Source organism: Podarcis raffonei, chromosome 3, assembly GCF_027172205.1.
Source record: "Podarcis raffonei isolate rPodRaf1 chromosome 3, rPodRaf1.pri, whole genome shotgun sequence".
Classification (NCBI taxonomy): Eukaryota; Metazoa; Chordata; class Lepidosauria; order Squamata; family Lacertidae; genus Podarcis; species Podarcis raffonei.
This window is the reverse complement of record NC_070604.1, coordinates 91,018,273-91,031,696: the sequence shown is the minus strand read 5'-3', so window position 1 is coordinate 91,031,696 and position 13,424 is coordinate 91,018,273. Positions and strand designations below refer to the sequence as shown.

At 45.2% G+C, this 13,424-nt stretch overlaps 1 protein-coding gene across 1 annotated transcript in view; it reads left to right on the top strand.

The window, feature by feature from the left end:
- ALK (ALK receptor tyrosine kinase) overlaps positions 1-13,424 on the top strand; it is a 579,386-nt gene that overhangs the window by 436,195 nt on the left and 129,767 nt on the right. The window contains exons 7-8 of the mRNA XM_053382982.1: positions 2,474-2,605; positions 3,750-3,850. Of these exons, the coding sequence (XP_053238957.1) occupies positions 2,474-2,605; positions 3,750-3,850 (233 nt within the window). The remainder of the gene's footprint in view (positions 1-2,473; positions 2,606-3,749; positions 3,851-13,424) is intronic.

Below are 13,424 nucleotides of genomic sequence, written 5' to 3'. Positions count from 1 at the left end.
AATTTTAGAAGTAACAGAGTTTCTACAGAAGAAGGAATAAAAGTACAAGGGTATGCAGTAGCAACGATGAATGCAGCCGCTCTGATTCACAGCCCTGTGTGTGCAAACTGGGAGGTCCTACTGAAGTCTTTGACAGGCTGGCGCTCTCCACAATGCTGGCTGGAGCTGGTGAGAGTTGCAGCCCAAAGCCACTGGATGACACTGGTTTGGTGAAGGCTGCCTTACAATGTGAGTGGCTCATTCATTAAGGATGGGGGAAGAAATTCAGTTCAGTTCACATGTAAAGGTAAACCTACATAACTGACACTTCCTGAAACAATACACGGACCGAAACAAAGCCATCTTTCAAAATGTGCATGTCTCCAAATTTCGCAATGCAATTCTCCAGCTAAGTGATGTGTAGAGAAATGCACATACAGGGGCAAAGCATGCATAAAATCCACTTTTTAGTGCAAATAACATGCAGAAATGCATTATATTTGGGGTAATTATTTTGAAGTAATAAAAGTATATTAAAAAGGTAAAGGACCCCTGGACGGTTAAGTCCAGTCAAAGGCAACTATGGGGTTGAGGTGGGCATTTGTTCACAGACAGCTTTCCGGGTCATGTGGCCAGCATGACTAAATCACTTCTGGTGCAATGGGACACCGTGATGGAAACCAGAACGCATGGAAATGCTGTTTACCGTCCCACCGCAGTGGTACCTATTTATCTACTTGCATTGGCATGCTTTTGAACTGCTAGGTTGGCAGGAGCTGGGACAGAGCAATGGGAGCTCACCCCATCAAACTGCCGACCTTCTGACAGCAAGCCCAAGAAACTCAATGGTTTAGACTACACCGCCACCAGAAGCAGTTTAGTCATGCTGGCCACATGACCCAGAAAGCTGTCTGTGGACAAACGCCCACTCACTCAGCCTGAAAGCAAGATGAGTGTTGCAACCCCATAGTCACCTTTGACTAGACTTAACCATCCAGGGGTCCTTTACCTTTACCTAAAATTATATTAGGCAATATTGCATACCCAAATGTATGTGTTTAAGAAAAAAAACCACACAAAAATCCAGTTGATGGCTTTTTTTACAAGAACTGGGCAAAAGATCTTAAATGCACTAAGAATATGCTGATTGTGAAAATGAATTCAGCCTCCAAAAATAAAATTATGTATGTCAGTTTTCTATTTCACATGGAATATCATTGTATTGCAAGTTACTCTTGGTTATTGATACAATGACATCCCTTTAAAGGAAAAAAATATGTGTATGCGTGTGCTAGGTACATTAAATATTTATGGGAAGCTGAAAATTCCGCTTAAAAGCAAACTGATTGTTCAGGATAGAGAAATGATAAATAAACGGTCATATATGCATTCTAATCTGGCTTTCATGACTGGTACAGAAGCAGTCTTGTTTGGCCAGGTGGATGAAGCTGCTCTCGTATGCAATCTACATTACCTGAAATAAACTAGGGGTGCACAAACTGGCTATGTTTGAGCTCATAATTTCCCTTGTTATTTACAGAAACTCACAGTATAAGCTTGGCTGAGCATTCACCATGTTTCCAGTAACTATTTTAGATTTTTTGTTGTTGCTGCTGCTGTTTTTAAAAGTACTTCCAGATTCCTACAAGTGCCATTAAGCGTGTTATAATTAATGTTGCAAGTCCCACTGGGTGCTGTGGATCGTGGTGATGTGCTGTCACTATCCTGGGGAATTTTAAGTATTCAATATATTTTATGTACATTTTACATATTTTACATTCAGTTCCACCTTGAAGTATGTAAAATACATTAAATGTGTAAAAATTCCCCCATAGAGTGATGGCACGTAGTCAAGAAGAGCTGTCGATCTCAGGAATTGGTCCACATTGATTTCAACACACACAGTAGCAGGGAACTTTACGTACAGAGATAGATGGATCTCTCACTTTCCATTCTCCCAGTTTCTCATTTTTCTAAACCTGAATTCAGTTCTCCACATTTCTGCAGAAATTTGTGGGTTTTTATAATTATAAAAATTAATCAGCATTGTAGCATGATTTTTCTTTTATTATTATTTTTTGTAATGCACACATTTTTGCCTTATATATTTTTGGAAAGTGATTTTTCCTAACATAATGTAAATGTGGATGTGAAATATACATTTGGTGCATATTTTACCATGGTATATGAATTTTTGTCCACTTGGCTGGAGCACTGCACTGCAAAATTCAGAGAATGGCACTATCTCTCAACCTGAGCCCTGATTCCATCTATAACCTATAGATAACAATAGCATTACCCTACCTTGCAGGGTAATCTAAGTAATGGCTGTTGAACCTCTTGGAGTCCTTGGGGAAAGCACCATACATCATTGCTGGTGCAGCACTGTGAAGGAACAATCTGCTCACCCAAGAAGAACCATAGAAACACTTCCCTTTATTCTGTGCTCAGGAATTGCTGGTCAGATCTTTGTCTCCCGCAATTTTCCTTGCAGAAAAACTTCCCTCTGGCTTCTACTGCTCCTTTGAAGATGAAGACTGTGGCTGGACTCAAAGTTCATCAACTTCCCAAGAGGCCCATCTGTGGCATATTGGAAATCCACAACATAGCCATTTTTGTTTGAAAGGTATGTCAGAGTTGTACCATACTACAAGGGGAAGGGGATAGACCTAATTTAATTGTCTTAGGCCAGTGGTCCCCAATCAGTGGTCCATGGACCACAGGAGGTCCACATAACCCACCTGTGGCACCATTCACAAAACAAAAACTTCTATAGAGACAGTGCTTTTTTCAGACAGAACTCACCGGAACCAAGTTGTGGCACCTCTCAGGTGGGTGCTATTGCCTTTATAAGAGAGCAAGGGTGAGTCCATGGTGAGTTCTGGCACCTCTTTTTCTAGAAAAATAGCACTGCATAGAGATATTAAAAAATTCAAAAGCCGGGGCTCCATGACTTGGCTTTTGAAAAAGTGGGGGTCCACAGTTCTTAGCTAATTGGGAACCACTGTCTTAAGTCATTGAAAAGAGAATAAAATTTCCAAGGTTTATTTATTTCCATTACCCTGCCATTAGGTAGGGAGAGTGAGGTGGCTGTCTGACATGGCAGTTGTTGACGGCAGGAAGTGGTGGCAAGGCACGAGCCCCATCACCAGGATTGAAGTAAGACTGAATTGCCCGTCCAGTCAGCTCCAGCAGATGGAATGCAGGAGGACGAGAGGCATCTTGTCTTTAACCTCAGGCAGCAAAATGTGTCAGGCTGGCCCTGAGCAATTCACAGCGCCAAGATTTCCGTTCTTTTGGAGTTCTCTTCATGTTGCCGTGATGATGGTAGAAGTGACCTTCAGCCTCAAGCTTCAGTGAAATATTACTTTTGCATCTTTCATAACGGCAGAGGTTCACTCAAAATCAAATTTTTTAAAAAGTTGGATGCATTTTGATTCGGAGCAAGTGAAGAAAACAAATCCCAAGTCAGGGATAAACATTGTTTGTGAGAGAAGCTGGCAGGGCGCTTGCGTATAATTCTGAAGGTGAGGCCCTGGGGTATATGAAACTGCATTACTACATCCAAAGAATACTGAAAAATGACTTTAGCTGTGTTATCCCTCAATAATAAGGGTCTACCTGACATTTGCATGTCTGTGTGTGCACACCCTCCCACAACCAAATACTCTGTTCTGCTGCACAAATGTTCCATCAAAGTTTTGCAGAAGCTTGCTCTAGTAACAAATTTACCTCCCCTTCTTCTCTCCCCTCCTTTTTCCCCCTCCCAGAATGTGCACTTTTGCTTAACACCAGTGAGATGCCAGCTGCAGAAACAGTTGTGGTGACTAGTGCTGTGTTTCCAGCTCCCATGAAAAACTCACCCTGTGAGGTAAGTACACTTGCTTAGCTGCAAACTGGAAAAGTGTGCCAGGTGCTTAGATTGTCAGAAAAGAAGATGCATGTCTGGGTGTTATAAGGCCCTTCACATCACCCTTTGATTTGAATGACATGAGATACAAATACTAATGGCTCGGGCGGTGTCGGGTTTTCCATTCCAAGGGCTGCTGCTTTCAGTGGTGTAGAGCATCTCTGCACTTTAAGTAGCAAAGACAATCGTTACTACATGTTCACCAATGTTTCTGTGTGCTGTGGACAGCATGGTGAATTCCTTTGTGAATGTGTACGTGCAAGGAACCCAGTGAAATATGCAGCAATTGTGTTTATCAAGCAACGAGTGGAGGACCCATTATCTCCATTCTTCTCTCACCTTTAGAAACTGATCTTTGGGACCCTGAGTTCGAAACCAGCTGTGAGAAATAGCGCCTCCACTGGTGAACTAGCGTTATTGGCTAAAGAAAAAGAAGACTCACAAAAAGCGCCATTCAAAACTGGGTTTGAAGTGGGAGAGTCCTGTGTAAGAAACTTGGTGAAAGAATTGGGTTCAGTTCACATTTAAATGCAGACCTACCTAATCACACTTCCCCAAATAATACATGAACTGAAGCACAACTTCAAAATTTGCAGTTTTCTGAAATCTGAAATGTTGTTTTCCAGCTCAGTAATGTTGACAAAAATGTTTGTACTAGGATAAAATATGCATAAAAAAGCATATATTAGTAAAAAAAAACACACAAATAATGCATTATATTAGGGAAATAGCTTGCAAAAATATGTATATTGGGCAAAATTCACATTAAAATGCTAATTAATTTTCATAAAGTTTTTTTATTAAAAAAGACACACAGATGAATATGGAAATGTAAAGAACTGAACTTAAGGCTAGAAAAAGTGAAAAATGGAGAGAAACCAAATTGACACATTCACTCATACCTAGACCAATGGGAAAGGATGATAAATCAATGTGTGCCAGACTTAAAGCTCCCCTTAAGATTTCTTTTTTAATTTGTACAGGGACAGGAGCATCATAGGTTAGGGGACAGCCAGAACTGCCCATTCCTTTGAACGACTATTGTACTTCTGTGAATGATAAATTCACTCAAGTAAGGAGGGAATGAAAACTGTCATGTTTGGCCTTTAGAAGTAATTAACATCGCTGATGTAAATCACTGGTGCTCTTTAGCAGCGGCAGGAAAATTACATACCCAAGAGGCGTATAAAATTAAAATTGGAAACCGCTTTGCCACTAGTGCTGCAGAGTGCGTAGGAATAATTACAGCAGAATTGTGCAAATAGGAACTGCTAGGTCATACAAAAGCATCCTGGATAAGTACCCAAAGAGTTCAGATTCATTGCATCCATATATCTGAAGTTTGATTTTTCTATACTTTATTAGTAATGCTAACATTTTCTACATTTTCAAAAAGAAATTGGCGCTCAGTGAATAGATGCCCATTTAGAGCCACAGTTCTGAGAGACTTAAGTCTCAGTGCAAACTCCATAAAGCAGCCTTCACCATCCTGGTGCCCTCCAGATGCTTTAGACTCCAAATCCCCCAGCCGCATCCAGTGCTGATGTGAACTGTAGTCAAAAAAAATCTGTAGCACCCCAGGTTGGTGAAGGTTGTGGTAAAGGAAGATTGTTGAGGACAAATAACTATGTGTTGGGGGTGAACTCCATGTAAAACAGTGTTGCAACAGGCAAGCAAAGGCACCTGTATCTTTGTCCCCTCCCTTTTCCCACTCCTGGAAAACATTTCAGATTTCAGAAGAGACTCTCTAATAAGAAACTCTAATAAGAATAGGGTGGGGTTGACCTGGTTTGCAGAGTTTCTTCTCTTGCTGTTTTAGGTGCATACCGGGTAATTGCAAAACCCGGGCATACACACAGCATGAATGGCCACAGAAATTGGGAGGTTGTCAGGATCAAGTGTTTGTGCAACATTCGCCAGAGATATGAATGGAAACAAGTACCGTATTTTTTGCACCATAACACTCACTTTTTTCCTCCTAGAAAGTAAGGGGAAATGTCTGTGCGTGTTATGGAGTGAATGCCTGTGGGTGGCGGGGGGATCTGCTGCAGTCGTGAGCAGAGGATCCATGGTTCCCCTTCCTTCCCTCCTCCATGGTTACAAAGCATGGATCCACATGGATCCTCAAGATTTTTGCATTGGGCTACTCCAAACTCACTGTCAGATCACATGTCTGTGGCCACAGCATGAACCACAAAAATCATATATCCACTATTTCGTTTAGAATATTTTTTTTTTCTTGTTTTCCTCCTCTAAAAACTACGTGCGTGTTATGGTCTGGTGCGTGTTATAGAGCGAAAAATATGGTATTTATGGAAGGGTGGCAAATCCAATTCTTGCAGTGTAACTCAACATAAGAACTTGCTCAATAGACTAGCTTGATGGTGTGCCCACTGTCCCCCAGTTATTCCAGATGAGGTGAGAAAGCTCAGCGATACTGCATCTGCTTTGCATGCAAGAAGTTCTAGTTTTGGTCTCTGGTGTCTCTTGGTAGCTGTGGGAGAGATTCCTGTCTGAAACCCTGGAGAGTCATCGGCTGTTAGTGCAGACAATGCTGAGCTAGATGGACCAATGGCCTGACCACAGCAGCTTCCTGTATTTCTAGGTGAACCCTCCTTCCCTCATCTGTCACCTTGGGGTTAACATCTTGCTATGAGAGCAGAGAGAATACATAGGGAACTATTCAGCTAATTCCTTGTGCACTGGGAAAGACTTCTGTTGGTGCAGTAGGGCTCCTCCCCCCTCCATGCCTCATACCCTCCCCCAAATCTGCTCCAGTGTGAGCCAGTGTGGTGTAGTGGTTAAGAGCGGTGGTCTCGTAATCTGGGGAACCGGGTTCGCGTCCCCGCTCCTCCACATGCAGCTGCTGGGTGACCTTGGGCTAGTCACACTTCTCTGAAGTCTCTCAGCCCCACTCACCTCACAGAGTGTTTATTGTGGGGGAGGAAGGGAAAGGAGAATGTTAGCCGCTTTGAGACTCCTTAAAGGGAGTGAAAGGCAGGATATCAAATCCAAACTCTTCTTCTTCTTCTTCTTCTTCTTCTTCTTCCAGACAGCTGGGGGAATCTCTATAACTAGAGAAGTTAATGGAAGAAAACAGGATGAAAAGAACAGAGTAGTTGTAATGGAAAAGGACAAAATGAGCATGAGCCAGGGGTTCTTAACCTTTTTTGGCCTTGGCCTTTGAAAATCAAAGCGGTAGCACAAAATGCCCCTTTCACAAAAGGCAAATTGATGTTGCTCAGACCACCAGTCCCCAAACAAGCAACACACCTACACCTTCCCATTACAAAATAAATAAAACACAGGGAGGAGTGAAACTTTTCCCTCCCCTCCTTCAAAACTTCCCGTGATACACTTTTTAAAGACCTTTTTCCTGAGACTTGCTTACTTCCAGTATTGGAGCCAGGCTGGGGGGAAATACCTTAAGGCAGAAACATAAAGCAGGGGAGGAAGCAGGTTTTGTTTCCTTCCTCTGTGCACTACACTTCATGTTGAAAAAGGTAACCCTTTCCCCGCACTTTATCCAAACTAGTAACCCTGTTTTTAATGCATGTCCACAGTGGCGTAGCGTGGGTTGTCAGCACCCGGGGCAAGGCAAGTAATTTGCGCCCCCTAACCCGTGGATTTTAGCACTCGAGTGCGAGCGAGCCCCCCCCAGATGTTGCGGCCGATGCGGCCGACCCCCCTGCACCCCCCACGCTACGCCACTGGGGCTGGGGGCGAGCGAAGGAGCCAAGGACCCCCCCCCAAAGGCTCAGCAGGAATTTATTAAATTTATTATTTGCGGAGCCCACGGGCCGAGGCAGCCGAAGCCCCCTCCCCTCGGGCGCCTCCCCGCCCCCTCCTCTCCTTGGGCTGTAGGTGGAGCCCGCGCTCCGAGGCGCTCCAGATCCGGGCTTGGCGAGCGCCTCTCCTCCTCCCGGCCGGGTCCGGGGGCTTCCAGCCACGCTCCGTCCTCGCCCCCCCCACCCGCGGCTGAGACTTGTGCTGAGAGCCGGAGCCAGCGGCGCCCCCTTCCGCCGGGAGACCCTCGCCCGCCCGCCGGCTTCGTCTCGGAGGGTTTTGGGGAGGGTAGGGCACGTCGAGGCCCCTCAGAGCTCTCCTCCCTTCCAGTCGGCAGAAGCAGCCGCTGCCTGTGGCTGGGCCAAGGGGATGGCGGCGGCGGCGGCGGGGTGCGGAGGCTGCCCGTGCCCGGCCAGGCGTCGGTGGCGGTGTCGGCGCTGCTGCAGCGGCTGCTCCTCCTGCGAGCAGTGAGTGGAGCGCAGCCGCAGCGGTGGCGGGGGGCGCGCGCGCTAGGGCGCAAGGCTGGTGGTGGCGGCCGGAGCCCGGCGGAGGAAGGAACTTGTCCCTTCCCTCTGGACTCGCGCCCCCCCCAGATGTTGCGCCCGGTGCGGCCGGCACCCCTGGCACCCCCCACGCTACGCCACTGCATGTCCACACTGTCTGGATCATCCCTTGGCTCCCCTTTCTCTGACAACATCCCTCTGCTATAGTGATTTTTCTTCCTGAGCTTAGGTTAGGAGACTTTTATGTTGTATTATTTGATTGCATTTATTCCTAGTGGACATCTTTCTTCAGACAATTAGACACTTGCTACCTCAATTTCGATTGACATATTGACACACTCCTATTCAATTTCCTCTCTTACCATTGCTTCTTCCTTTACAAGAGTCTCTCCTTTCCTTCCTTCATGCCTGCAGCACATGCAAGATGTAAATATTCTAAAACTCCATTTTGTCACAGACCAGCAAGTGTGAATATTTCTCATAATCTGCCTGCTGTCAGAAGCCGGGTGAATAATTTCCCAAGGTGTGTTCGTCCCCCCCCCCCCCCCCGTCCATAAACAGGGTGAATAATTAAACTTGCATTTGAAAGTGCATTGGGGAGGGGAAGAGAAAGTTGCAATCTATTACTGCCCCACCTCTGTCACTCCCGGTGACACTTAAAAGTCGCCCATGCAGATCCAGCATTGCAGCTGTTGGTAATAAAGACTCAACAGATTTTGGCAATGGTTCTTGCTTCTTCCTTTTCACACTGTGCAGAAGCCTCGGCTCTGAACAAGCCCTGGCTTGAGGCTTCGAAGACTATTTTACTGGAGCAATCAATCTATGTGACCAGAATAATTCAACATCATTCCAAGCCTATTGCATGGAGAGGAGCAAGTCCTTGCCCCCTAATTATCCTGGAGGATAGGAGCAAGTGATCATCCTCATAATGGAGTTATAGCTGGAAAATATGATGGCGAAATTAAAATTCTGCTTTCCCATATTTATTTCCTCTCCAGCATTTCCCAGTCGGACTGGCTTGGATTTACATGTTAAAATTCCTCTCCTCCCCTCGACCTCTTTTAGCTTTGACAGCTCAAATGGGCATTTCACAATCAGGCCAGCAATTGGAATTTTACAGTAGATTTCAGAAAGATGTTGTTGAACTGTACTCAGTGTCTCAGTGAAGTTTTCACTTTGGAGCCCTGTCTCACCAAGTCTCCCACATAAACCCATTCACTTTTCCTGTAAGGATATGAGTGGGGAAAACTTCAGATCCTGGTCCTGTGTATGTAGGAGCACTCTATGCCCCCTAACCCTCAATGACTTCCAGGGATGTGGGTTCTTGTGTATGCCTAAGTGTGTATGAGGTGGCGCGGGTGGCGCTGTGGGTAAAATCTCAGTGCCTAGGACTTGCCGATCGTATGGTCGGCGGTTCAAATCCCCGCGGCGGGGTGAGCTCCCGTCGTTCGGTCCCACCTCCTGCCCACCTAGCAGTTCGAAAGCACTCTTAAGTGCAAGTAGATAAATAGGTACCACTTTATAGCGGGAAGGTAAACGGCGTTTCCGTGTGCTGCGCTGGTGCTGGCTCGCCAGCTGCAGCTTCGTCACGCTGGCCACGTGACCCGGAAGTGTCCTTGGACGGCGCTGGCTCACGGCCTCTAGAGCGAGATGAGCACGCAACCCTAGAGTCGGACACGACTGGCCCGTACGGGCAGGGGTACCTTTACCTTTAAGTGTGTATGGTGAGTCCAGCACTCTTTCAAACAGGAGCTACCACAGCTGGGCTTCCATGTCATTACCTCCGCAGATAAAGTTCATGTTCAGAATGTAGCTAACCAATATATATGAGATTGGGAAAGTAGCTTTGCCCCAAAACACTATGGACTTGTCCACCATGGAGCAAAATGTAGACCCCATCCTAATGCTGCCCTGAACTCCCCCCCCCATTACATTTTTAAAAATCCTTGCCATTTAAGACTTTCCAAGGATTGAAGAACCTCACACCTAAAGGGAGAAGAGTCCAAGATGACACTGAGATGGGGAGGGCATCTTGTGGATGGCCAACACTGATGGGGAGACAGGCTGGTGCAAATCCAGATTTTGCTCTAGTGTGGACAATCCTCATGTCTACTGATACGATAGTATGGGGTTTTGAGAAATGATGTCCCCACCTGCACCATGAGAAACACAGGAAGCTGTTTGTCCATCTAACCAGGTTTTGCAGCAAGTTCTCAGACAGAGGCCTTTCCCATCACCTGTTCATTGAAAAAAAAACCCTAGGCATGCCAAGGATTGAACCTGGGACCTTCTGCATGCAAATCATGTGTCCTAACTACCTGGAAGTACCTATGATGTAGGCAACATGGTGATGTTTTTTGTTGTGGCACATTATTGCAGTTTAGATCTTATAGGCAAAAGGACAAGTACCACAGTCCACACTATACTCTTGGGCTTTTGATAACTGTACCAGTCTTTTAACCTTATATGTATGCCCACACACACACACACACACACACACACACACGTTAGCAGGCAGTATAGAAGCCCTGTCTGAGACCTTGGACTTGTGATCCATTTGCCCAAAATGTTGGCCACTCCTGCCCTATGCAGATTCATGTCTTTTCATTGGAAAGACCAGAAGGGATTAGATTTCCATTATTCACTTTGCTCCTGTGACCAGAAGCAGGGTGTTAAAATACTGCTCTCATAGCGCTGCTCGTCCTTTCTGAAAATAAAATGTTCAGAGACTTCCCTAACTCAAAGGAGCCCCAACCCAATTTGTGCAGAGGTGTGAATATTTCAGATAAGCACTTCCCTGCATGTCAAACCTTCATATTTTATATATGCCTCTTTTAAAGAGTCTCCCTCTACTCCAGCAGGCAAAAGTTGTTTCCATTGCAAGTGATAGTAAACTACATGCCCCTAATGATGTATCCATCTATCCACCCATAAAACATGTTTTGACCTTGTAGAGATGTCACAAGTCACAGGAGGATTAGACCCATCTAAATCTTTGCTAGATCAGTGTTGAAATATATTCTTCTGCAGCTGCTATCTCCCCTTCCATGCAGCTACTGTATGATTAAGTTTCCTCTGAGTTTTCTGAATATGGAGCTTCCGTTTGCCAAATCAGGGCATTCACATTAGAGGACAAAATTTCAAACTTCTCTACTCACAAATCTCTTCTTCAATCTGCCTGCCTGAGCCATGCAATAGATAATGGAGAAGTCAGAAGCCTCCAGCACGATAAAACTTTAATTACTAAGCAGCTGTCATAGGCGACCTTCCTGCTTAGGTTGCCACCTCTACTAGAGTAGGAAGAATAAGGCCATTGCTCTTTTGCATATGTTAAGTACACAGGAGTGCAGGCTTCAGATTATGCATAGCCTAACATCAGCGAGAAAGTGTGTCAGACCAGGTAGCAGAAATCTGACAGAAAGGTTTCAAATGGTCCAGGTGGCGACTCTAATCTTGTAAACAGCCTGAACCACTTTTGTTGCTGAATTTCCTCTACACTAGGATTAATTATGCCAGCGATATCTGATGGATGAAAATATAATGTATCCATCCAAGGTTACTCATATTTTACTCTTCAGAGCTCCGGTGTTATAAAAGCAGAGCTCTGGCTCTTACAGTCATACAGAGCTTGTTCTCATTCAAGCAAATATAAATGGACTCAAACTTCATCCCAAGGATATGGAATGTCCAGTGATAGCTTATGTCCTTATTTCTTCCATGTGAAAGATGCCAGCAACTTGCATGCTTGTCTTGAGTAATTATTACCGCATGCCCTGGAAATGAACTCTGATTCATTCTATGCAATTTCAAAGGAACAGATAGGATCAAGAACCCATCTGATCTTGTAGTTTAGAGCGATGTTTAGGAGCATCTCATGCCTGATAGGCCGCCCAGGGAGGTAATCACAGTTCAACACAGGCATCGTTGCTGCTCTAGTTATGCCTGAGTGCAATTTATTTTAACCCCTGGACTAAACCAACAAGAGAGTTCTCCTAATTCATTGTACAGCTTTCTGTTTAGTGAATCAGTAAGGCTTTCAAAGCACTGATGAGACAGTGTCAGGCCAGGATGGTTGATTACATTCTTTAATGGTGTTTCTGGCTTCTGAATAACCTACTGGAAATGTATATCAAGGGAGTGGTTGGGAGGGGAGGGGGGCACCCAGAAACAATAACAATGAGATCCTAGAGTCATATCTTTTTAAACATGCCCAGAGTCTGCTTTAGGCTCCATTGCACACAGAGAGTGCCATCTGCCATCATCTGCAAAATGAACGCCAGTCTCATTGGAGCATCATGGCTTGGGGCATCCAGATCATTGCCTGCTCTTGTTCACTTCAGCAGGTGTTAAAGGCCTTGGAATGTCCTACTACAGAGCTTAGGAACTGTGGAAATGAAAGCCAAAGGCATCCATTCAGGCAGCATGCCAGCTAATTCAATCTGAGCCAGTTCATTACAGCCTGTGTATTTACTCTTTGCAGATATGCTGAGCTCCCATGTATGATGCCAATAACTCCTTTCATCAAAGCAGCTGACGTGTGTGCAAACTGCAGCATCCATTCCAATTTACCAAATGCTTTCAGTCTAATATGTTTGATAACAAGCTTTGAGAGGCAGGCTTATGGCACAGCTTCAGGATATACAGGCAGGTTCAGGATATACAGGCATCTGTGTTGCCTAATGTTGGCTCCTGGGTGACTAAGGACAAGGTTGTGAGGACTCCCACCCCATGCAGCAGCCTGGGCTCTGACTCAAATAAAGAAGGGATAACCAAATTTGTAGAAGCAACAGCACTAGAGGCAAAGGAGGTGGAAATCAATCCAAGTGCCAACATTGTGAGCGGGCCAGAGTCCAGGCCCATCAGATTGGGTGAACCCTTGAGACAGAAGTTTCTGAATCATAACCTCTGAGATCCACATCCACCAGAAGTTTATACTCTTCCCCATCAATTCAGGCAACAGTCCTGGAAGGAATTGTCTAAGAGGAGGAAGAGGAGGACTAGCCTCCAAGCCAGAGTCCTGCCTATTTAAGACCTCCCAGGAAGGGATTGCACCAGGGAATAATAATTTGGCCCTGGAGGAGACAAAAAGACTTCAGACCTTTCTTAAATCTTGAAGTAAGTTATTCCCCGGACCTTCTCATAGCACTACCTTGCTTCACCACACCCCATGGGGCTCTTGTCGAGATCAGGACGGGGCCCAAATAGACAGGAGGAATAGGTCTCCTAGTTGTTCAGATGACTGAGTA